The sequence below is a fragment of the Centroberyx affinis genome, unplaced genomic scaffold (assembly GCF_046629955.1).
Source record: "Centroberyx affinis isolate AG114_WGS23_722 - 3 ecotype Tasmania unplaced genomic scaffold, CSIRO-AGI_Caff_v1 ptg003462l_1, whole genome shotgun sequence".
NCBI lineage: Eukaryota > Metazoa > Chordata > Actinopteri > Beryciformes > Berycidae > Centroberyx > Centroberyx affinis.
In genome coordinates this window covers 603,696-630,501 of record NW_027281426.1, presented here as the reverse complement: position 1 = coordinate 630,501, position 26,806 = coordinate 603,696, and the positions used below count along the sequence as shown (strand labels likewise).

Here is a 26,806-nt window from a genome sequence, read left to right as displayed (position 1 = left end):
GCGAGGCAGAGGCAGGCAGACAGCCAACACCAGGAGACCCTTTAGAGCAGAGGTTCTCAACCTTTTTCATATCAAGGACCCCTAATTTAGTCCACATTAGAGCCACGGACCCCCATTTGATGACATTTTGTCTCTCGGACCCAAATCTGAGAATATTTTTTCTTGTCAGATATGATTTTGTCCAGAATTCCATGACTATCTGTACTGTAGGTAGAGAGATAACAGTGAAACTATGATCGAAATAGTCATTCTAAAATGACAAAATAATGAAGTTTAACAATTCATCAATTTGCTGGGGACCCCCTGGAATGCCCCTCAGGGACTGCTGGTGGTCCCCGGACCCCACGTTGAGAACCACTGCTTTAGAGCTGATGACCCACTGTAAACTACTGATTTGGTGTGAATCGATGTAATCTGAGATGACCCAATAATGTGATATTTTTCATGAGCTTAATCTCCCTATTGATGTCCTCCATTATTGCAGCTGTGTGTGTGTGTGTGTGTGTGTGTGTGTGTGTGCGTGCGAGAGAGAGAGAGAGAGAGAGAGAGAGAGAAAGGCAGAGAGAGACAGAGACAGAAATGAATTGATTGTAGGTATTTTTTGAGTTGAAACAGAAATAATTTCGCCTCTCAACCTAACAAACACATACTATACATGTAATGCAGTCAATAGGAAATGGCGTGCCCCGCCATGGTTCATGACTCATATTCCTTCTTGCACATGTACGTTGGCTTGACAATGACGTAGGGCTCATACTGTGAAAATACACACGGGACTCTTACATAAGCTATGTTTTGAAAAACAGAACGTATACTTCTAGAAATAAAATCCGTGTGTGCTGTTTTCTATATGGAGAAATGGTCAGCATAGCACTAGTTTGGTGTATAACAGGTAATCCATATTCATCCGCTTCTACATGACTGTCCAGAGCCATAGCAAGTACCCGGATGGACTGTCATGGCCGCCGTCGCTGAGCTGCCACAGTGAAGAGAAAAGGAAGGCAAATGTTCTCCAGCGTGTGTTTTTAAAGCTTACTTCCACAATATCGGATGTCGACAGGACGCCGCGTGATCTGCCATCAAGTTAACGGTAAGAAATGACTGTTTTTCCTTAAATTTCTATGTCTTCGCGTGGGTGTGGGGCTTTATTTTGTTGTCAAATAACTGGTTAATAAACTCCACAGACACTATATTTCCGCGAAGTAGCTCAGATATTTTAGAACTATCGAGACTGAAATTGGCATGGCGCTGTAAAATGTATATCTATAACGCCTATAGTGCTTTGCTACTGTTTATCTACAGGCTTAATTTTCCTCCTGGTGCAGCGCTCCTTCGCGTTTCCTAAACTTGTGAGACTATGGAGAGCCAGTCACCCGGAAAAGTACAAAATAAATTCAACAAAGATGTCATATCTTACTAATATTTAGGCTGGTATTCGCGTCTTTGCCCACATAATGGACTTGTCTGTATATCAGCCTTTAAGTCATTATGGCCATGGGAATGCCAGTTTTGGGACACTCTGCAACTTTTATTGTTATCTATAAGCTTCACTTATATCTCATTTTTAGATTGTGTGGCTAGTTCAGCCTGCTCTCTGTAGTCCAGGTGTGCTGTGAAGTCCTTCCCAGGTTTTACTATAGGTTATCTGATCACTAGTTTCCTTTGCATTAATGACAGGTAAGTGGGCCTATTTCCTGTACATTTTAATTTGATTTGGATAGTATAATCCTCATTTTATTCAGAGTACATCAAAAGGGTGTTGAATATTTTGCCCTAAACGTTTTGTGAAGACAATGTTAACAGACACTTTTTAATTTTCATAGATTGAACTAGCTGGTGCAGATAAGTCATAAAATCCTGGCAGCCATTTTTTTCCCAACATGGCTCCCTCAGATCCACAGGGTTGACAGCTGACTGAGACATATGGAGCATGCAGAATTACAGCCACACAACTCCTCTTGAATTTAGAATTTGAAGTGTAATGTTGAATTGAGGTTGTAACGCCTGTTATCAACATTTTCCTATTTTTGAAGGAAAAGACCCTGTTGCATTTTCCTTATGTGGCCGGGCCTGTTTTCCTGAATGTCAGTCACCTTGGGTGCACAGGAAATGCAACCCTGTGTACAAATCCTCCATGCTGATTTTTGTTACCTCTATGTAGTCATCCACTGTCTGTTCCTCGGAATTTGTTCGCATTAGAAAAGCCGTAAAAAATAAATGTAAATCTTACGGAAAAAACTAGGTCTGCAAATAACGATTATTTTCATGGTCGATCAATCTGTCGATAGAGGAGTAAAGAAACCAGAAAATATCCACATTTAAGAAGCTGGAATCAGAGAATTTTGACGTATTTTTCTTTAAAAAATTAACCGATTAATCGATTATCAAAATAGTTGCCGATTAATTTAATAGTTGACAACTAATCGATTAATCGTTGCAGCTCTAGAAAAAAAAAAAACAACCCGAACATGCTTTTAAGCATGCTTAAGTTTGAGGAAAAGAAATGTATTTCATATGGTTCAACTTAGTTAATAGTAGTATAATACTACGTATGTATTGTTTTGTTTTCCTTTTTCATGTAATAATTGTGAACTATCTGACTGTAAAAGTGATTTTGACAATTTGACAATTGACTCTAATGAGTAATGTAAAGGAGGCTTCATTTATACTTTGATCAGTAAAATCAAAAATATAGTCAAAAAAGAAAAATGGTCAGTGAAAAGTCAGTCGATAACATATACTCCTGTAGCAGAAATCAAGTGCTAGAATCATGTGCTGTCATTCTTGTATGTGTACACACACACACACACACACACACACACACACACACACACACACGCACACACACACAGATCAAACTGGAGCTGCTGCTACTGAAACATCATCAGTGGTTATACAGTGGTCATGACCACAGTGGCCGCTCACTCTGGCCATGATTCCCCAAAACATAAGGGTTATACGCAAATTACTTCTGCATTCTGTTAAAACGGATTTACTAGTTTCCGGTTCAGTTTCTCTTTACGGAAAGCTCCTTGTTGTAGCAGCTATGTGTGGATATGGTGGTGTTTTATTCACCCTGTCTTCGGAAGCTGCCAGAGACGAGCATTTCCGATGCACCTTGTATATGCAGGTTGACCTCCAAGACTCCCACGACCAAACTGGATAAAGTGTTTAAGCTATGGGCTTCTTCATACATCTGCAACTATGAGGGAAGCTGTCTACTAGCTAGATGGGTAGCTATCCAGGTAGCTCACTACCTAACACTGTTGTTAAGAGAGTCTCTCCCCAGCAAGTTTCTGAATAATTATTGCCAGAGGTGGGATGTAACAAAGTGAAAATACTTAATTACGGTACTTAGGTAAGATTTTCAAGTATCTGTACTTTACTCAGGTTTTTCTTTCACCGAAGACTTGTTACTTCTACTCACTACATTTCAAAAGAAAAATCTGTACTTTCTACTCACTACACTTTCAAAACAGACTCGTTACTCTCGGGAAATCAGCTGATTATCTAAAAAAAATGTATTTTCAGCATCAGACGGCTTCCATCCCGGAAGCAGCTGATCAAGAGCCAGATGTGATCGGCTGCTTGTTCAGCAAAGCGGCACCAAAAATGAGAGAAAGGGACAGAGAGAGAAGCAAGACGAAGAGGAGAGAAGCAACAAGAGAGAGAATTAACATTCATTCAGCTGCTAGGGTTCAGGTTAGTGATCTGAGCTGCAGACTCTTTCTCATCTGGGATTCAGAGGAACGCTCAACAGAAAACCAGTTTAGAACATGAGAAATGACTTTTTTAGAGAACGACTTTTACTTTTATACTTGAAGTAAATTGAAGACCACGTACTTTTATACTTTGACTTAAGTAAAGGATTTGAAATGGTACTTCAACTTCTACCAGAGTATATTTTTAAATGAGTATTTGTACTTTTACTTGAGTAGGGAATTTGTGTACTTCTGCCACCTCTGATTATTGTTTTTCAGGAGCGAAACTGAACCAGAAACTAGTAAATCCGTTTTACCAAAATTGCATAAGTAAGTTGCACATAACCCCTATTGTTGCTAGTAGTGTGTTACAATCAAAATGTCCTTCACCCCCATGGTTTTCCTTACTATAGACAAAATCAAGAGAATGTGACCTCCTGAACATTACTAACATTTGAAATTGGTCAAAACTAGAGCTGACGGGTCTGACGTAACCCATGTGTGACACCAAACTAAGCTTAGTTTAAACTGACAATGTAGATGCCTGTTAGAGAAGGCAATAGTTTTGTCAACCGTTGTGTAAACGTTGTTGTTTTAATGTGAGCCCTCGAAAGAATGATTATTTAGATGAGTCTTACTCATTTTGTACAGTGCAGGTGGGGCTGGACAGGGCAAACTGACTGATGTGTATTCAGAAGTCTTCCCCTTCCCCATATTACACAACAGATCAAAATCAGCAAGAATCAGCAGCATGAATAAAAATATTCATTATTTTCTTTCAACAAGTTCAAAAGAGCCGATTGTCAAAAGGTCAAACTTTTCAAAACTGTTTTCTGCCTTGAAAGAAGAATAAGAAATGAGCGCTTCTTGGATCTGAGAAAGAAGATAGCAAAAAAACAGGTGCTCAGTGGTTGGCGAGTACAATACTGAAGAAAATATAGTAGGGATATTCCTTGCCAGTCACGTAGATATATATGAGAAAACAAAGGCATGCATTCCCCAAAGAAAAACCACGGCACTCGTCTGCAGGTACAAACAGGTAAAAATACTTTATTATAATGGATCCATATTACAAACAGTGACTAACGCGTATCAACCAAGAACTGCTCTTTGTCAAAGTGCTAAAGAGCACCCAAAAAACAGCCTATATATAGAGAGAAGAAAAACAATCATGATTAGATAATTGACATAATCACAATCCACCTGGCCACACTGGCATCAAAAGGGGGGGGAGGGGGGTACATAAAAATGTACACATACTGCCTAATGGCCACAATTATGAAGAAGCCAGTATACAACCATAATCAAGATAAACATTCTTCAAACCCACACAAGCAAATGGGAAGGGCCCCCCCCAATAAAGTACCCTACTACAAATATGGAGAATAATCAATATCATCATTCAAACCCGGGTATAGGCTATACTGACTCTTAATGTTACAATCCAGAAGGTCTCATGCTGTAACGATTTTTTCAGTCCATCACCACCTCTGATAGGCTTGCTCACCCATTTGCACAGCTAATTAACATTAGCTGTGCAAATGGCATTTTTGTGCTCAGCTAGTCCGTCCTTTTTAAACGTCTTTTTGTCCAGCCTGTGTGAAAACACCCACAGGGACTCTCCAGGTGATACAACATTAGTAGAATCACAGGTGGTAGATCTTGGTAGAGGCCACATCAACAAGTTCCTTAGTTTTTACAACATTTTGACAGTGTGAGCAGTTACCACATGGATAAGAGCCCAACGGCTTGTGAAGCCAGGTCCTTTTTTTTTTCTCTTGTGGACGATAACTCCACACCAGCTTATCTCTTAAGAAGGGCGCGTGACGAAAAGGAAAGGAAGGTGGTTCAGAAAACACGGTATTCAAAGTGGAATCACTTTCAAGGATGCCCCAATTGCGTTTAATGATCTCTTTCATTTTAAAAGCCTGCGCACTATAGAGATAGAATTTGATTAGCGTCATCACGATCGCCGCGGCCATATTGTTGACATTGGCATAGTGCTGCAGCTGTCAATAAGTGATAGCCTAGGTTAGGGCTGGGCAATATATCAATATTATATCGATATCGTGATATGAGACTAGATATCGTCTTAGATTTTGGATATCGTAATATCGTGATATGGCATAAGTGTCTTTTCCTGGTTTTAAAGGCTGCATTACAGTAAAGTGATGTCATTTTCTGAACTTACCAGACTGTTCTAGCTGTTCTATTATTTGCCTTTACCCACTTAGTCATTATATCCACATTACTGATGATTATTTATCAAAAATCTCATTGTGTAAATATTTTGTGAAAGCACCAATAGTCATCCCTACAATACTGTCGCAATATCGATATTGAGGTATTTGGTCAAAAATATTGTGATATTTGATTATGTCCATATCGCCCAGCCCTAGGTGTGGTGTAGCTGCTTCTCCAGCTTCCCCACCTCCTCCTTCTCCAATCTCGGAACCCATCGTCTATCGGTCTGATGACGATTAGACTCTGGGGGCGACGGCCAATATTTCGGGGTTTCCGGTGTAGCCGGCGGACATCCGGGCCAAGACTTCCTCTTCCGTGCGCCGGTCATTGTTTATCGGACTGTAAACAGGAGATATGTTTAGAGGAAGTCTTGGCCCGGATGTCCGCTGACTACACCGGAAACCCCAAAATATTGGCCGCCGCTCCCGGGGTCTAATCTTCGTCAGACCGATAGACGATGGATTCCGAGATTGGGTAACCGGTGACACTTCTCTGTAGGTACGTTTAGCTTAGCTATTAGCCTTTATTCATAGTCCGTTGCGAGGTTTGTCCTTTGGAGCCTCTGCAGTCCAGCACTTTTGCTGTGGTTTATTTACAAATGTGTTGTGATTTCTGTCACCCTGTAGTGGTCGGAAAAATCGCTTAGTGCAGCTCTAAATAGATGTTAGCCATTTAGGTGTAACTTAACAAATTAGGCCTTTGGCAACTATTCACACTCGCTCCAAAGGCTCATATTTTACTCAATAGCCTTTGTGGCCAAATAGGTGCCCTTTGCCCCTAAAATGATGTAAATGACCAATTCCAGGCCAGAATTGTATATAACACACTCAAATGACTCTTGGCAATGAGGCATGCATCCATCTGTCCATTAATGTAGATGACAGATTGGACTAAAATGCATTTTTTTCCATTTCCCCTCAATTTACTCAAAGCAATAGATTAATTTCCAGTGTGAAGTCACAGCAACCATCTTTCTTTAATTTAGGCTCCGCATCAACAGCAAATTAATTACAGCATTTGTTTGCCAGCTTTGCTATTAAAACATGTGTTAGGTATTATTTACTCATTAAAGCATCATTATTACTATTAAATTGAGTTATGGCAGCCCCCGGCTGTATTTGCTACAATTTACCGAATGTATATATATCTTTATAACTATCTTCTAACTATGCCTCTCCACCCCTCTCTCCTCCAATAGGTTCTGCGGCCACTCCACAAGTTCCTGTCCTTCAAAGAGAAGATGTGTTGATGTGGATGTTAAAGTTTTTTCCAGAAGAATAAGGGTAAACATATATTTCTATTGAATGCATACTAATTGGTAAATGTTTTTTTTGTTTTTGTTTGTTTGGTCGCAGCAGTGTAACCAAAAAGCCCAGGCAAGTCTCATGATTTTCCCTAAGAAAAAAATACTAAGCCGAAGTTTGGTATTTTCAAAAACTACTAAAGAATATAGGTGATATCTGGTAAAGGCTAGTCCATTTTAGAATGACAGAGCTGGTAGAGCTTAAAGCATAAGTTTGATGATTTTGGACCTATATATAATTTGTCTCTTACTTACCTGTAGTACTTGTGTAGTAGGACCTGCAAAGAATGCTGATTCCCGAGTCATCTCTCGGTTGAAAAGGCGAGCTCACTCACTAGGCCTTTGCTGCTAACAATGACTACGTTTACATGGACTGCAATAATCCGACTATTGACCTTATTCTAAATAAGACAATATTTCGATTAAGGTGTTTACATGAGTTGCTTATAGAATATTCCATTCATATTCCCGTTTACATGCTACAGAGTATAGCCCGATTAATGGCAGTGTCTTATTCAGAGTATTGTCTTAATCGGGTTAATATCAGAATATTGCAGTCCATGTAAAGGTGCTCATTGAGTCCAAATGGGATTTGTCAAAATATCTCCCAAAAAGCCATGTAGGCTCCTCATGGGAGTTGAGAGTAAACATGTCACAATTTTGGCATTACGCATAGGGCTGGGCAGTAAATCGATATTATATCGATATGTCGTGATATGAGACTAGATATCGTCTTAGATTTTGGATATCGTAATATGGTGATATGGCATAAGTGTCTTTTCCTGGTTTTAAAGGCTGCATTACAGTAAAGTGATGTCATTTTCTGAACTTACCAGACTGTTCTAGCTGTTCTATTATTTGCCTTTACCCACTTAGTCATTATATCCACATTACTGATGATTATTTATCAAAAATCTCATTGTGTAAATATTTTGTGAAAGCACCAATAGTCATCCCTACAATATTGTCGCAATATCGATATCGAGGTATTTGGTCAAAAATATTGTGATATTTGATTTTGTCCATATCGCCCAGCCCTACTTACAACTGAACATTTAGCCCACTTCGTAGCAAATACCGAGATATATATCGTGTATCGCCATTCAGCCTAAAAATACCGAGATATGATTTTTGGTCCATATCGCCCAGCCCTAATTACACACACTTTCACTAATAAGGAAATCACGCAACTATTTTTCTGTGTGAAAATGCATTATTGGCGGCATGATCTAGTTTTGCAGACGGTCAGGTCAGATTGTAAAGCGATGCCGCTGCTTTCTGGGCTGTGGATATGTCGGTTGGTCGCCATATCGTTTTCACAGACTCAGGAGTCAATATTCTCTGCGCTTTCCTTTTTTATCTTTAGTACTTTTATTACTTATTACTTTTATCACGGACTGATACTAGTATGGTGTCTTACTCTCGGCAGCAGCAGATCGCCCAGACGCCAGCCGCCGGTCCAGGGCTGAGCGATTTACCAGCCGAGCTGCTGGCTCGATGGAGAGGGAAGAGAGTGGGTGTGAAGGTCAGCAATGAGATTTAAACCCTCTCATCCACCTAATGTCACGGGGAACATGAGGTATTTCCCTGCCAAAATGATTTGAGCATGAAGAATGAATTATTTTAACGAGAAAAATGGATCTGTGGTCTCAACACAGTCCTTTCAGTTACATTTGTACACTTGCACGTCAGTTTGGTGCATGCAGACCAAGTCCAGTGACCTTTGACCCCTTGCTGAAAAAGCTTTGCAGCATGAGTGCAAGGATCGTAAGTGTGTGATCAGTAATTTGCAAGCAAGGTGGTGGGAGCTAAAAGTGAGAGCTAGTATTCTGATTGGTGGGAGGTGTGTCTTCTAACCAGTCTGTAGCTTTCATTGACCAGCATGCTCTGCAGTGATTGGATAAAGAAGCATGGCTACCAACAAGCAGGATAGTTCTTCATTTTCTCTCTTCTTTTGCCATATTAATAGTAAAAACACTATCAATATCATCATGGTAACAGTAAAAGACGCCACCAAATGTGCCGTTTGGGTTCTTAAAATGTTGTTCTGTATGCACCTTTACTGCAACCTTTGTTATATGGTTGTTATATGATTCGTGAAATGTTAAGTTAGAGTACTCGGCACTGGGGTATTTCTACCCAGGGTTATGTGAATGACCTCGCATGTTGGGGTACCTGTTGTACCTAAAAAGACCCAGCAGTGGGTTGCATGTTATTCTCTTGCTTTGTTACTGTCAACTGAGATATTTGTATTTGTTTTGTATTTTATATTTTTAATAACCACCCCTTTTCCACCCTGGGTCTTCTATTTCTGGTACTCAAATGAAATAAGTGAAATTACTAAAGAAAAGAAACGGCTTGTAAAGCAACACAAATCAGTTAAATGTGAAAGTTGCTAATATAACAAATGTTTTGCACTTTCATCAGTATTTATTTGTTGAGATGCCATAGTGAGATCAACCTGCAAAGCAATCTTGTTATGTCAAGAAGCAGTAAATTTGTACAACCTGAAAATCAAAACTCAAACCATGAATGAAATCAAATTATAGTTAATTTCAATTTATAAAGTGTAATTAGTTCAAATGGCCAAACTGTAAACTCATAGCACAGTGTGGGAAATTAATAGTGACTCTGGGCCAAATTACCATTGGAACATTCATGAAATGGTCCTGTATAAACCATGTCATGTCAATCCACTGGAATTTAACACACAAGACATTGAATTTTACACTGGGTTTAAAAAGTAAGCCTAAATATTTTTACAGAAAATTATTATCAGCTAGTCCACACAAGTGATAAACGGTGATAAAAATGGGTGGAACACCGACAATAAAAGCTGATGAGGCTATTAGGCAGTAATTCTATGAATCTGCATTGTATTTGGCTGTGGACATATGTTAGATTAAAATGTCAGTATTATATAATGGGACTAGGGGTCAAAGTGGATTTATCTAAGAAACTTGATGACAGGGACGTTTGTTCCAGGTAGTGGGTGACCAACAGACTGCAAGAATTCCCATACAGGGAAACATTGCTTAGGGCAGTTGATATCAAACATGTAAAAACATTATGAAAATTGCCCTGAACAATGTCCTGTCCTGCAGTATGGAGAGTAGGGCTGAACAATTACTTGAAATTCTAATATCGCAAATCATATCGCAATTGCAATATCAGTCAAAATATTCGCAATTAGATATTTTTTCAAAATCGTTCAGTCCTAATGGAGAGCGGTGTGTGTCGCATCAAATATTTTAGGCTAATACAGTGATTAATTATCAATAATTAATTAAAAGAGAATTAAGTTAAACTATTTATAAACCGATTAATGAAAATGCTTTTAAATTAGCCATTTAAAGAGTAACTAAACCCCACCCAAATATGTGGTGAAGCCTGACATCTACTGGTGAAAAGTCGGGTACTGAACTGGCCATCTGCTATTGGCTGGTGTTTGTGCCAGGTGATGTCACCTTCCATAGAGTACAACAGGTGGTGACATCACCTGGCACAAAAACCAGGCAATAGCAGATGAGCCATGAGGTACCCTACTTTTCACCATTAGGTGTCAGGCTTCACCACAGATTTGGGTTTGGGGTTCAGTTACTCCTTAATAAAACCCAAAATTTCATTTGCAAAATGGCTTTTAAAAAGACATTTATCTTTTCATTTTTTAATTTGCTCACTCATTTTCCTGTTCCTTTCCATTAAGTAAATGCTAACTAAAGCCACAGGGACCAAGAGTGCCAAGCTAATAATAATCCAAAGTCCCACCCACAGAGCAGTAACACAAGCTCTCATTGGCCAGCTGCTGCTCTGTGGTTTCTAACTCTCTCTATCTGCAGTCAGTAGGTTGTAGCATGTTGCTAACGCTAGCAAGCCAGCACAGTGTCATGGACGGGTCTGGCAGACCAGATGGAGCACTACCTGACTGTGTGCTGTCACAGTCCTCCTCCAAGCCATCTAACATCTAACAGCAGTGGAGCAATCCAGTGGACGGTAAGAGGAAGCATTAGCTGTTAGCCGGCTAACTTTAGTTTTACCACCAGCGATTAGCTTGTGAGCCCCCTAGCTACTAGCACGCTCAGCAAAGTAAGTGGTACTACCAAAAGCAATTTGAGTCGAGACGAGTTGAGCCGGTACCATGCGACGGAAAAGCGGCACATGAGAAACTGGGATTTGTTCAGTATGCTGGTGGGATTGCTTGATAGCTTGCAAGCTCATTGCTGGTGGTAAAACCAAAGTTTACCCCCAGCTAACAGCTAATGCTTGCTCTTACCATCCACTGGTTTAACTTACTCCACTGCTGTTAGATGGCTTGGAGGAGGACTGTGATAGTAGACAGTCAGGTTAGTGCTCCATCTGGTCTGCCAGACCAGGCTAAAGCTGAGGAACCCCCGTCCCTGACATTGCCCAGCTACCAAAATCGGTCTGTAGCTTATTTTATTCATTTGAAGCTGACTACATACTGTAGCTCTGCATCAGCTTTCTGGAATAAAGGTCAACTGTAGTGAGAAAGAGTGACTGAGTGAGACCAGCAGCATTGAACTCAAGCCTAGAGTCTCCCGGTGTGAAAACTATTGTGAAACTTAAAACTCCACAATTTGCTCCAAACGTGCCTGTTAGTAACAGGATGTAAACAGTAACTTGATAACTCGTCTTCTGCTGCTCTACAAACTTTAATGGTAGGTAACATTATTACCTTGTGGTTTTAAGTAAAATTAGTGGAATTAGGTCTTTGTGTCAATGCTTCAATGCATTGAATTGACTTGAATTGAGTTGAACACTGTCCAAGATATGTGCTTGTTTTTAACAGACAAAATAGCTTAAATTCAACTGCTAGATGAATCCAACACTGAACATAAAAACACATTCTTGGCATGGAAAAACAAAATATCCCTCATGCCGCCGTGTGCAATGTGGAGGTAGAAGGTCTGGTGAGAGAGAGAGTGAGAGACAGAGGGAGAGTGAGAGACAGAGAGAGAGAGTGAGAGACAGAGAGAGAGAGTGAGAGACAGACAGAGAGAGGGAGAGACAGACCACACAAAGAGACTACTTCTATTTGGATCTCTTCCCAACTCGTCTCTCCCTAACATTGTCGTCTCATTTTTATTTGACGAAAGTGTCAATACATTTCGTCATAGTTTTTGTCATCATAAATTATTATTTATATTATAGTTATTGTCTCGTTTTCATCAATGAAAAAATGTCGTTGCCGAAAATTATTTGTCAAAGAAATTAACAGTGGTGTAAGGGGAACCAAGTAGGGGTTGAGGGAGGCAGAATTGGGACCCTGGTTCAGGTTAGGGATTAAGGTTGGAGGGGAGGGTGAAGGCCTAGGCAGGGGGGCAGCAGGTTAGAGGGCGAAATGGAGTCTGAAGAGATGATTTTTTTCTTATGGTTGAATCACAGTCTTTAGGTGTGGGGGTGCTATGTCCTTGGTCTCCTTGTAGGCTAACAGTGTTTTAAATTGGATGTGAGAAGCCACTGCGAGCCAGTGGAGTGAGGATAGGAGAGGGGGTTACATGGGAGAATTTAGGGAGGTTGAAGACAAGCTGGACTGCAGCATTCTGTAGCTATAAAGGTCTAAGAGTGGATGTAGGGAGTAGAGGTCTTCACGGGTCCAAAATGACGGACCCGAAACCTAATGGACCCGGGGAATTTGTTCCGAGATTCAATTGGACCCGATAATTTAAAGAAATATATATATATACCGACCCGTTTTTGCCCAAGATATTACAGACCCGACCCAGTGCATGTCCGAGAGGAGAGAGACCCGACAAACCCGGTAATTAAAATTGCTACTAAAAATGCTGTTCTACTGCTAAAAAACGTTTATCATGTCGGATACAACATATGGTAGCCCAATAAAAGGAGATCAAAATAACAGAAAGACTTGCCAAGTTGTGTCGTTCTACAGTTTGTCCAGTAGATGACAGTGAGACTCCATAATGGAATCTAGCAGCTACAATAGGCTACAACAGAACAGGTGCCGCTAGGTTTGACCTCTTTATATTCTTTTTCTTTTAGCTTATTTTTCACCTCACTGAAGAAGGTATCCATACATCCCATTCCCTTTGTGTTTTCTAACATCTTAAGAAGACTTTAGAAAGGAATTGGGATTTGTTCAGTAATACTAACTGCAGATAGAGAGAGTTAAAATCCACAGAGCAGCAGCTGGCCAATGTTCAGGACGTATTATTATTACCGTGGCACTCTTGGTTCCTGTGGCTTTAGTTAAAGCATTTACTTAATGGAAAAGGAATAGGAAAACGAGTAAGCAAATGAAAAAATGAAAAGATCAATTGAAATGTCTTTTTAAAAGCCATTTTGCAAATGAAATTTTGAGTCCAGTGTTTTATTTATGGCTTACAGAAAGAATTATGAAATCATATTATTAATTGATCAATTTAATTTCCCATTTTATTGATTACAAAATTTAATGAATTGACACATTTTAAATCCATTTTAATTTAATTAATAAATTGTTTGACTTATTTCTCTTAATTCATCAGTTATATTAAAATACTTCAGTGAGAGCTCTGCAGCTATTACTATTGGTGTGGCACTCTCGGTGCTTGTGCTTAAAGTAAAAGAGATGTCTAATGGTAAAGTAAGGTCCAAAATGAATTGTGAAAAGGAAAAAGAATATGAAAATGAGTAAACAAATGAAAGGCAAATTTTAAATGTCTTTTTAAATAGCATTTTGCAAATCAATTTCGAAATTCAGTCATTTATTTGTCCATTTAATTTAGGGCTGAACGATTTTGAAAAAATATCTAATTGCGATTATTTTGACTGATATTGGAATTGCTATATGATTTGCGATATTAGACGGAAGGATAATTTTTACATCATTATTCTCATTTTCATTGAAAAACGTATTAAAATGATGGTGTGATTTTTGCGTGGATCTGTACCAAACAAAGATGTTTTCTTAAGTCTGTAGAATATGATTAGTAGGCCAGGACATTTCTGCAGCACGACAACATTTAAAATATTTAATTTAAAATGGTATTTCGCCTTTAACAAATATTGCAGTAGGCCATATTGCGATTTCGATAAAATTTCAATTAATTGTTCAGCCCTAATTGAATCAACTTTTTTATAAATAGTTTAGTTATATCTTTTGTCAAGACTTTAGAAACCTTTTCAAGTCATCAAAGTACAAGTCAAAGTCAAGTCCCAAATCACCAGAACTCAAGTCAAGTCTCAAGTAGTCTCTTCATGCATCAAGTCAAGTCTCAAGCAATTAAAATTGTGAATTGAGTGACTCGAGTCAAAGTCATGTGACTCGAGTCCCCACCTCTGCCTGTCACAGATACTCTGGCATGTCTTACCTGTGACTTAGAAAATATTATCTGGCTTTCCATAGTTACCGTGCAATCCTTCAGAAGTGGCAAATTCTTTATCCAATCAGTGCAGAGCATGCTGGTCAATTAAAACCAAATCAGACTGGCTAGAAGAAAGCGGGTCCCACCAATCAGAATACTAGGTCTCTCTATTAGCTGTTGCCTTCTTGCTTGCTTGTATATTTACTGATAACACACTTGCAACCCTTGCTGTCATGCTGTAAAGCTTTTTGACAGGTTGGACGCTGAAACTCGGCCAGATGTCTACATGCACCAAATTGATGTACAGTATGTAAGTGTACAAATGTAACTGGAAAGAGTATTTTGAAAACACAAATCAATTTTTCTTGCTCAAATCTTTATACACTTTACCAAGTCATTCATTATGTTTTTGAAAATAGCTCATTGCAAATACAAATCCATTTTTCATATTCAAATAATTTTGGCATGGAAAGACCCTAATAATGAGTTTGCTGGCGAACAAGATGACTGGGCTCTCTGCTTTTGTCAGGGTTCAAAGTAGGGCTGGGCGATATGGTTGAAATCAATATCATGATAATCATAAGGATTTTTCTCGGTATCAATATATATCACGATATGGTTCATATATTCAAAATCACGTTAAATAATCAAATTAATGTTCATCTCATTGAACCGAATGGTGATGTTAGGTGTGGTGTCAAACAAAACAGAAATATTCAAATAATATTCCTACCATACCTCATTTTATGAGAGTTTTTAAGTAAAATTTGCGAGTTTTTAAGTAAAATTTGCTTGTCATCATCAATTTAGACAGCAGAAATGTGTGTCACGGTATCAAAATATCTTCATATCATCACGATATGATTCCACTGAAAGATGATGAACGATAATATTGAATTATCGCCCAGCCCTAGTTCAAAGGGAATATTGGTAACATTGAGGCACAGAGTAGACTGTTCTTGAGTCTTCTTAAGTCATCAGATGTGTCTAACGGAGCATTTTAACCTAAGGCTACCATTTTCCACAGGTGGCACAAAATGTTGGTGGCGCCAGCTGATAGTTTGGTGGTACTAACATTTTGGTCCAGAAACTGCTTCACACACATAAATAACATCTATCCCAGACAACTAAAAGAGCTGGCCTGCCTTAACAAGCCTGAAAAACACACATTTAACACACAACCAAACTAAATGAGTAATTGGCTGGTTTACACTGGTGATCTATGTACTGTCTGTCTGACAACATTGACCTCTTACATAGGGCTCCGTTATTACATCAATTGGTCAATATGCGCATTCACTGAAAGAAACTGTTTCAGAAATACTAAAACAAAGTGAATAATTACTGGACATACTGTAGATGCAGCGGTCTCCCTTATACTGCCTGTCTCACTGATGGTGCCTTCAAGTGCTCCTTTGAAGCACCTGCTTCCAAGTTTGTCAGGTGTAAATACGACTTATGGTTTACATTTAATTTTTATGTAGGGAAATTATGAATTAAAATTTAGAGACTTTGCTGGGCTTTTAGTTCACACTGGTGCAACCAGAAAATATTCAGTTGCACTGGTACTAAGAAAAAGTCGCAAAAAGTGACAAAAGAGCCACTCTCTGTAGCTCTGCTCTGTCTTTATTTATTTGCTGTATTATTGCTGTATTATTTTCATGTTCTATTGTTGTAATAACTTAACTAATTACTAATGTAATTACTTTTATTATCTTCAGTGCTATGTATTCTTTTCTGTAACCTATTCTCTTCTGCTGTGATTGTGACAAATTCTATTAATTCAAAACTAACCCAAGTAATCATGCAAACCAGTAAACATGTTTTCCCTGGTCCTTGTCGTCACCAGCTCACTGTAAATGCATGTATTAATTACTAAGTACTACTTATAAATAGGGCTCAGTATCGTGAACCAGTTCCAATTTAGTCCTGGTTCCGAATTCACCTGGTTCATTTTGCCTAATTCATCAGAATCGATAATCAACTGCACTAATTATACCTCTTATCGATCATTAAGAATGTTTAACAGCTGGATGCTTCTCCAGTAGCTGCGCAACAATCTTTTTGACCCCTTTGGTGTGCTGTCAATTGCAAACAATCACATAATTTGATATTTGGGGGAAGGGTGGGGGGTGTTGTACATACTCATCCTCTTGTCAGTCAAAACACCAGTTTGTATGTCTATGTAACCAGTGTGATTTTAATTCTTGTGTAGGCTATTATCAATAAAGGATCCCATTACCTGGATGACTGAAAAATGATCTAATATACTCCATTTTCAATAGTTCCAGTTGTCAAACAGATAACTAATATAGTGCTCCCTTTTAAGTACTTAACATAACATAACTTAAAATATAAACAGTGCTACATTGTTCTGTTTGTTGCTTGCTTTTGTCTACATGGTACAGAAGAATAGAAATGAGACCTTTTTACAGAGAAATCTGCTGTTCTGCCCCTCTGCCCTGCTGCATCTCTCTGTGCTGTCAGCTTCACCTGTATCTTTACATCGTTAAATTACTAACCTTTGACATTATTATCTACTCTGTTTTACTGCTCAGCAGCTCCTCTGGTCCAGACTGTCCCTGCTCCTCCTCAGGACGAGTCCTTTTCCTTCTTTGAAAATATTTTTCAATATTAATCTGGATTGAGGGAGCAAACATTCAGAGTCAGAGTTAAAAAGTTAATATTAACAATATCAGTCCACTCAGTGGATACTGACTAGCAGCTATATACAGCGTGCTAATCTGGGAAACCCAGCTGTATTCCATCGTTTTTGCATGGAAAAAAAATATCCCGCACATCCAGAGAGAGAGAGAGAGAGAGTGAGTCAGAGTCAATGCGCTACACGCAGTTCTACAATTTAATAGGGGGAAAAAAACAATACATTGTGGCGGTCAGTGCTGATATTGTGGCGGGCCGCCACAAAGTTTTCTATGTATGGGAAACCCTGCATTTCCATGAGACGTAATGATATAAACAAATAGTCTACCACCTGTGTTGTTGTTTTCACCTCTTTTCTAAAGCTTGTTGTCAAAGTCGGCCCAAGTAATGGCGAATCGATGAAGCGAGTAAAACCACTTACCTCTTCACTTGTCATTGTGGGACATGTAACCTTCAGCAGGAGAAAAATCTGGCAAAGCGAACTGGTAACTGAAACCTAGCTTTTAAATCTGCAAGGAAAGGGCATTTTTACATTTTAAATTATAACATAAGACTTCCAGTCAAAAAAAAATGATGAACCAGTCAAGCGCAATGGGAAACCATGAGTCTTACACTAGGCAATATATTTAAACTAAGCTAAAATAAAATTTAAAAAAAGCGGCAAGGAATTCCCACCATCACCAATCCCTGATTTACTCATCCAATTGCTCAACCCTGTGAAGTACTAACTCCTATCTAGGTGAGACAGACAGGATAGGATTTGCATGTCACAAACACTTTTCCTGGTGTCCAGCCCCCGTGAATCACAGTTTTACCACTTTTTGAATTTGCACGCTGATTTATAGAGGTCTGGACGCAAGCCTATCCACGGCTGATTCACTGACACCCCAACCGATTGGTTGATGTTAGTTCTCAGTTATCAAAATCTTTGACCAATCACAGTAGCAAAGCAGATTGACGTAATCTGGAAACGCCTCAGAGCTAACAACATACATGGTGCCGTTCACTTCCGAGCTGATTGTTCCTGTTTTAATTCATCCATGGTTAGGGTTAGTACATTTTTTAAGGACTCACAAAATCATTAAATTTAGCTTGCATCCAGACTAGGGTTGCAAAATTCCGGGAATTTTCAAAGTTGGAATCTTTCCATGGGAATTAACGGGAATTTATGGGAATAAACGGGAATAAACCAGGAATTTACAAAATTGAAGGTATGCTCTTAATAGGGAACTTAAATATAGTTGGGGAAAATATATTTTAGCATAATCCTGACTAAAACAACCAGATATCATGCAAGTACAGTTGAATATCTATGCTATTCCTCAATCACATGCACACATAGCACACTGCTTACTGCAGGGCTATTGAGACCACGCCCCCTACATGCACTGTGCATTCCTGTGCATTTTTATTGATTTTTGAATGGGTTGGGTCGGGGGGATGAGTAATATTTAACTCAACATTCATGTTTTTGTTCTTCAATGAAATAATTGATTGTTCAATAAAATATTTAACACTTGATAAAGTTCTACTTACAAATAAATCTGTTTTAATTGTATTATTTTGGATGGATGTCTGCTTATAACAAAACAAATATTTATGCTTGGATATGATACCTTTCCATTAAATTACCCTCAATTCCCAGTTAATTCCCATAAATTCCCATTAATTCCCATAAATTCCCATAAATTCCCATAATTCCCATGATTCCCATGGAAAGTTTCCAATTTGGAATATTTCCAAAATTCCCCAGCTTAACTTCCCATGGAAATTAACCGGAAACTTTCTGGAAATTTACCGGAAATTTTCCACCCCTTTGCAACCCTAATCCAGACCCCTATGAATCGCCATTCAAATTCAAAAAGTTCTAACGACTGTGTGAACACTGGCATTGTCCTTTAAATGTGAACACCTATTGTCTTTGATTACGTCCAACCTCTACCGCTCTCAATCTGAGAAGTTGCATGTTAGCAACATTAAATGTCATGGAAGTAATATGATTGAATTCTTAAAAAGTGAGAAATTATTACATTATTTGCAACTGCTAGACAGAGACAACTGACAGTATACAGTTTGTACGATTGTTTGGTAACACTATTGTTTTTATTGACATTTAAGATTCTAAACATGCAATGCATTTCTCCAAATTTAGACTATGTAGATTGCCTTGTATTGCTTCAATGAGATTATGCCATCCTACATGTTACCTAGCTGTATAGGTATGTTACCAATATAATAATAAGTTTCAATGAAGGGAACACTTGTGCTGCTGACACCATTAATGACAACACCTGTTTCTATACACATATTCTAACACATCGTATTGCTTTAATGTGTGGTGATTTCAACAATGACATAATAAATAGGCTGAGTCTTAGTAACTGACTAAATATATGCTGCAATTGTACATATTTTTCATTCCACAGCAATGATAAATGCGTCCAAACTCACTCAGATCATCATGAAGTTGCTTCCTTCAAGATTTCCTGCCTTTTATTAATAGAATACACATTTGATTTCTTTTTACAGAAATCTGCAGTTACAACCATGGAAGAAGACCTCGCAACACCCAGTGATTCTGCCAAAAATGGCAACGTCACAACAATAGAGGATGAAAAAGAAGATATAAAAGACTTTGTGTATAAGCATTTCAAAGAGGTGACAGATCAGTCGAATGGGACACTCTTCTGTGATCCTGAAGAATGTTCCATGGAGGGATCTGGGAGTCCCACCGAGAAAGAAAAAAAAACATTCAAGAAATCCCCTTGCAAAATTCAACAGGGGGCTGTTTTCTCTGGGAAGATTCTCAGCTTTGGCTGTTCAGTGTGTAAAGATGATTTCACATATAGCCCCAATGACCTCCTTAAACATTTTCGAGGGGCCCACAAAGGGACCCTTCCTACATACCCTTGTGATCTATGTGGCTTTGTCACAAACGAGTTCCCTGCTCTTCAACGCCATCGGATCGGTCACAGGAATACTCTGGTCACATGTGAGATCTGCAATGATGATGTTCAGTACTCTCTGCTTTTGCTTACCAGGCACTACATCATGTGTCACAGTCTAAATGGACACTTTCACTGTGAAAAATGTGAGTTTACAACTGTGGATGCAGGTACATTTGTCCAGCATATCCATCATCATAATGAGAGTTGTTTCAAATGTGCAAAATGTCGTCATGTTTGCTTGAACCAAGAGGAATACCAGAAGCACGTGAAAGGTCACTCTGGTACCTTCCCCTTCACTTGTCAGATCTGTGGATATGGTGCAGCAAGGAGCGAGTACCTTACAAAACACATGGTAACTGCCCATGGCGAGGAGACTGAAAGAAAGAGTGTATGGAGAGCTATAGAGGACAACAACAGCTCCCCAGCAAATTCATCTACAAGTCTAAAACTTTTGCTGAAGAAAGGCCCTTCTGGTGGAGAATCAAATGATTCGCAGTGGATGTCAAAAGTGAACTGTCTTCCTGGGAATTTACCAAACAAAAATGGCAGGTTAGTCAAACCAGAGAGATCCCTGGAGGAGACACAGCAGTTTGGTGATAGGACTGTAGTGAAGAAGGACAGCAAAAATTGGGGCAAAAGCTCTCATAACAAAGAACAATCTGTCTCTCTGACAGCATCATCTGTACCATTAATGTCACAGGAATGTGACAACTCTTCAGGGTCTGATGCTGCAAGTCACACCAACCCTAATGGATTGACTGTTCTAATGGTCAAAAACAAAATCTCTCTTCCCCCCAACTGTACAACTAAAGTGATGGGCTTCAAGATGGTTGATGGCAAAAAGCATTTAGTTCTCAAAGTCATACCAACAGCAAAAATAGAGTCATCCACTCAAAATCTTTCTTTGATAGAAGACTTGGGCTCTGCAGCATCAGATTGTACATCTGACGAAAGTAAAGACTCTGCAGAGAATGTGGATTACTCTGATATTAACTGTTCGACATCCCCTTGCTTGGCTGTTTCTCAAACAAGTGGATCTTGCATGCAGACAGATCAAGATGATATTATGGCAGTAAAAGTAAAGATAGAAGAGGAAGAAACCTCTCTTAGCAGCCTTGATCCCACTTTGCATAAGGATGAAGTTGGAGAACAAACGGAACATTCAAAAGAATTGTCTCCAACTTTTGCAGATCCAATATATCCCATGGCAAAAGAGTCTGATAATGTGGGTGAGCTAAATCGCCCTAATCTATCAACCTATTCCGAGAAAAGTAAGCTTGATATTAACCCGATCTCTGCAACTTTTAACACTGATCTAACTGCCCCTAACACTTTTTCTCCTGTATCTGATCAGGTCACTGGTTTATCTTTATCTGCAAAATTGGCTCAAGAAATGTTGCTTCCCAAACCAGTCTCCAAACAAAATGTTGAGAACTGTGGGGATCCAGAACAGATTGCAACAACAGATGTAGTAGCTGATATGCTCATTGACAAACACAAAGGGAACTCTTCCTTTAACACCATGGCAAATGATGACCAGTCCTCTGAAAATGCTCCAGAAAAGACTGATAGAGTTGTCATGGAGATTAAACCTCATTCTGCAGCAGATAAAAATCAGTTGTGTAAAAATACGCGGCAGAATACAAAAAAGCAAACAAATCCAGTTCCTCAACCAGAGCCACCCTCAGCCACGTCAAGTAACTTCAGAGAAACTGCCTTGTACACAGAAAACTCTACACAGAATTCACCAAACCAAGAAGTATTTAGTTTTCATAATTATTCCAAGGAAACTTTCAGCGTTTCACCTAACACTACCCAACCTTTTGACAATCTGTCTGAAATTTCATCAGATAGAGAAAGTCTTTGTGGTGAAGAATCATCAAAGTTTAGCTTGACATTGGCAGAATCTCCACAACCAGGCGGAAATGGAAATGTCACAACTGGAGAAGAAGCTAATCAGTGCGCTCATATGGAGGACATGGAAAAAGTGTCAGATAGTGATATCGAGGTTGACGAATGCATAGCTAGTGTTGAAGATTCTCCCACTGAGGATGAAAATCCTGAGTCGGTACTCCAAGACTTCAATATTATCAAAATTGAGGAGGAAAACATTCCTATATCTAAAAAACAGCCAGAAAGCAAGACTAGTTCAGCTTCCTTGGGCCGTATTGTGGAAGAGCATTCGGATGCAATCATTACCCAGCAGCTTAATAAAGAGAGAATAGGATCTTCAAGTGCAAGCGTTGATTCTGTAAGGCCAACAAAGACAACTTTACGAATTCTTCAAATGCCAGAGGGTAAGCAACAAATGCTCTTGCAGACTACTGAGAATCGATATACCATGCCAGTGCAGCTCAAGGGCAATCCAGGTTTCAAACTGATAACCAATTCCACTAATCCTCAAATCAATGTATCTTACATGAAGCCAGGATTTGAAAGGTCAAGTAACCCAACTGGCCTAGCTGTCACTCCTACCAGTGGAAGGACTGGTGTGTCGACGCCATTGACAGGGGCTCGTGAAAAAGGGGCAACACTTCTGTCTGCTATTCAGCCCGGTGTTGGCACCACCTCAAATCACTACCTTATCAACAGTACAGGTTTTAAGGGTCCTGTCCTCCTTTCAAGCACAGCACATTGCACTCCTGTGGACAAGACTGTGAAGACACAGCCAACCTGTTACTTGGTACAGAGATCACTTCCAATTGTTCAGGCCCCCACTAATGCTGGCTTCAAATTGGCAAGTTCACAGGTACCACTTAATTCACGCCCAGTTCTGGCCATGCCGGTGAGCTCTGCAGACAAATCCACCACTTTGCAGCCTGGGCGTCAAGCCTTCCTGGTAAGGTACATTTCCCCACCCAAATCAGGCATACTTCTGAATAATTCAGAAGGAAAGACTGTGACTCAGTGTAGCCAAACCAGTGAAAATACTGGAAACAAAGTTGTATTCAAAATAGTTTCTCCTACCAGCGGGCTTCTTACCAGTGGTGCTCCCTCCTCAACCAATCAGCCTTTGTTTCTGGCCACTAGACCTCAGACCCAGTGTTTTTTGGTGTCTTCAAACAAAATGAATGCAAATGCCTCCACTGGAGTGAGGAAACTGATCCCCATACAAAATACTGCTCAGAAACATGTCAAGGTATCCTGTCTTTTGCCCTCCCGGCCTAATGTAAAAGTTAAGGTAAAACCACACGAGGGAGAGAAACTTATCTTGGCCCCGAGGCCAATTCGGCCACCAAGCCAAAGGAAAAGGCGCAGGAAACCATTGTTTGATGAGCTTCCAGTGTCTGTGCATAAAGCTAGGAGACTCACAAGTAAAACACTGACTGAGAAAGAGACTACTGTACTCTGGCAGCCTGTAGCCAAAGAATGTGAGAGGACACTGAGACTTTCCCCATTCAGTTCTCTTCAGCAGGTTAAGTGCCCTCGTCGACACCAACCTGTAGTGGTGCTCAACCATCCAGATGCTGACATTCCTGAAGTGGCCAATATCATGAAGTCAGTTAACAGGTACAGAGGTGCTGTTACTAAGGTATCCCTTTCTCGAAAAACTGTCCAAGCACTCTCCGAGCTTGGGGTTCTACGGAAGTCCTTGACCAATGGTCCTTTGTCTCAAGGCAATGATCCGAGACCTCGACCAGTTCACAGTTCTGTCCGTGAGCGATTTCTCCTGAAACTAAAGTTAAGGAAAAAAAGCAAGAAAAAGTACGAGGTAGTGAAACCTTTATCAAGCTGTACAGAGCAGCCCTCTGTGTTTGACTGCTGGTTTTGTGGCCGGCTCTTCAACAGCCAAGAAGATTGGATTGGCCATGGTCAGCGACATCTCATGGAGGCAACTAGAGACTGGAATAAATTGTTCTGAAAGCTTTCCACCACCTCTGGATGGACTGATATACCGTCCTTTTGAGGTCAAACAAATGAATAGGTTAATGTTGTATATTTTTAAATGACTTTCCATTATACTTTTATTCTTGCAGCAATTTCTATTCCTGTAAATACATATTCTCAAGTAAATCACAGTTTATCTTTTCATATGTACATATTCTGGTAACTTATGTACTGCAAATATGATTTTTAAAATCATGCATGTACAGGTCAAATTGAACTGTGAAAACGGTGCACACTGTAATTAAGAGAGTACTGGTAAGAGAGCACTGGTTTGACAACGGGGGAAAATATCAGCAAAGGTTGTAAGCATAGTTGTACTAAATTACTCAGGTGATTTCATATTTTCTGATTCAACTAATCTGGTGTGAAAAAAAGTTATTCATTGCCATTTTTGCTCCCAAGTTTTAAAAAAGAACAGATCTTAAGGGACTTTTGTATATTGTTTTATTCTTTTATTATCCTGCACAAGAGGACAGGAACTTTATTTGTATAGCTTAATTCTAAAGCAGTTAGAAAAATTCTTTGTTTTGTGCTTGTGATGAAACAAATGTTATGATCCAAATGACTCCTTTTTGTATGAAGTTAAATTCAAGGGGATATATACTGTTACACTTACTCTAATGCACCATAGTTTTCTTGTCAGGATGTTGTAGCATGCACTCTCATAGCTAGAGCTGAGAAAGTTTGGGATAATCTCTTTAGTCTGCCAAGTGGTGCAATGAAACATATGTTTTGAGAATACTTGTGCAGAAAAGAAATAATACAGTATCTGTCAAAACAGGGATGGTTCATGGCTCACAATCAGTGCTTGAGAAATACAGCTCAGCCCATTGTACACCCTATGCAGTTACCATGCAAAAATATCCTCAATAGTGAAGCAGTTCAGGCTGTGTTCTCATACTCCATCGTGTATCCTGTCAATCCAGGTTTGCTTGTCAATATCAGATTTAATGTCCTTTAATGATTCCTCTGAAAATTCTTTCTGAGGTGGTTTAATAATGACTCCACACTATTTTTGTTCTGAATACACTTTAAGTTTAGGATCCCCAAAGTAAATATTTGATAATGTTGCTAGCTCCCTGAGTTATGTTAGGGCTCTGTATCAAGCCTCACCTTTTATTGCATTAATCCTGTACTGTTAAAAAATCTCAGTGACATCAACAGCAAAGTCTAGTTTTGCTGTAAACACATTTTATTTGAATAAATTTGAAATTAGGTTTTTTATTTTAAAAATGCATAAATGGCATGGACTTAGCATTTTCTTTGAGTTTTTACACGATTGTGTAACATGAAGCTCTCCATCCATGGAAAAGATTGTTGTATTCAATATGCAAAAGTTACTGAACAATGCAAGCCATGCTAATGCTTTGGGACATATTCAGGATGTTCCAGAACGGCTAACCTCCAATATTTGAAACATCTTCTGCAGAGAGAGGGAGAGGCTGACTTTTGTGCACTTGCTTAAAGATTGAATATCAACAATTGTAAAATATTGATTTGAATCATTGTGAACACCTCCAGTCAACAACAGGGCATTTTATCCTACATGAGGATTTTGCCGTTTTCCCCTATCACTCCCATTAATGTAGCATTAGTAAGAGCTACATTTTGCTGATATTTGTATAGCTATTACCAGTGAACCAAACAATACATTTGACTTTCACTTGGTTCATGAGGTGTTTTCACATAGTTTCACAAGCCCTTTTTAAATACACCAAACTAGTCCTCTAAAAAGAGGCTTGGAGAAAACAAACTCCCTTCTCCTTGTGTTCATAATGTTTTTAATTTTTCAAAAGAAAAATGCCTTTGTTTGGTCCACTTCAGCCGTAGTGAGATCCCAGTTTAAATGTCAGTCCCTTCATGGCTGTTTAAAAATTGCGATTTAAGACTTCTGTTCCAAATTGCTATACAGTGTATCCATTTTAGGAAACAAAATCATGACCTTAAGATCATCATGCAATATCTCTTAAATCATGAGTCAAGCAAGGACTTCACTACCTACTAGCCTTTAATAAGTACCATCATTTGGTTTAATTTTGCGTAGCCAATCATTTTGTAAGAGCAGGTGTCACTCTTTCCAAATGGTGGATAAATCTTTTTGGAACCAAACTCTTCAAATCAAGGTTTACATTGCAAAATATTTTATATAATTTAGGATAAAAATCTCTCTGATGTTAATTATTCAATATTTAAAAAATACAACCGGTGCAACCTCTGCCTTATCTTCCTTAGTTTTTGCCATCATGACGATTGATTGTGTTGGAAATTTTATCACTTCACTGTCGAGCTTTATGTAGCTTTCAGTCTGATGGTAGCACTGCTCTCCAATACACTCAAGAGCCAAAACCAACAGCAAACAGTTGAACCCAAAAAGCGATTGTCATTTCAACAATGGGACATGCCTACATTAGATTTTCCAGTTATCCATTGCCTGAAATTTTGCATATATTGTGATATGGTTTTTGAGCTAGTTTGCAAGTAGACTGCACAAGTACTCTGATGCTGCGTTCAAAGTAGGATATGTGGGATTTTTTTTGTGGGGTCTGTTATTTACAACACAAGCAGTAAACATACCATCCACTGATATCGGCAGTCCAAGGTATTAAAAATCGAAATTATCAGTTATTTTCACACTAATACAGTCAACCGTACTTGCGAAAAATGATAGATATCTGCTGTAGTTCGTTAATGGTTGATTTTTAAGTACAGAAATCCAAATTATTTTTAGATGTT

General features: G+C 39.1%; 1 protein-coding gene across 4 annotated transcripts; it reads left to right on the top strand.

Moving 5' to 3' along the window:
- Positions 1–954: 954 nt before the first annotated feature.
- Positions 955–26,674, top strand: LOC139661138 (zinc finger protein 518A). 4 transcript variants are annotated; one of them, XM_071539498.1, is made up of 4 exons: positions 955–1,090; positions 7,144–7,228; positions 8,681–8,827; positions 19,767–26,674. In XM_071539498.1, exon 4 carries the CDS (start codon positions 19,785–19,787, stop codon positions 24,045–24,047), a length of 4,263 nt encoding a protein of 1,420 aa, XP_071395599.1. In that variant the 5' UTR covers positions 955–1,090; positions 7,144–7,228; positions 8,681–8,827; positions 19,767–19,784; the 3' UTR covers positions 24,048–26,674. The 4 variants fall into 4 exon arrangements, with proteins under 4 accessions (XP_071395599.1, XP_071395598.1, XP_071395597.1 ...); XM_071539497.1 differs by having other exon boundaries at positions 8,678–8,773; XM_071539496.1 differs by having other exon boundaries at positions 8,678–8,827.
- Positions 26,675–26,806: the final 132 nt, after the last annotated feature.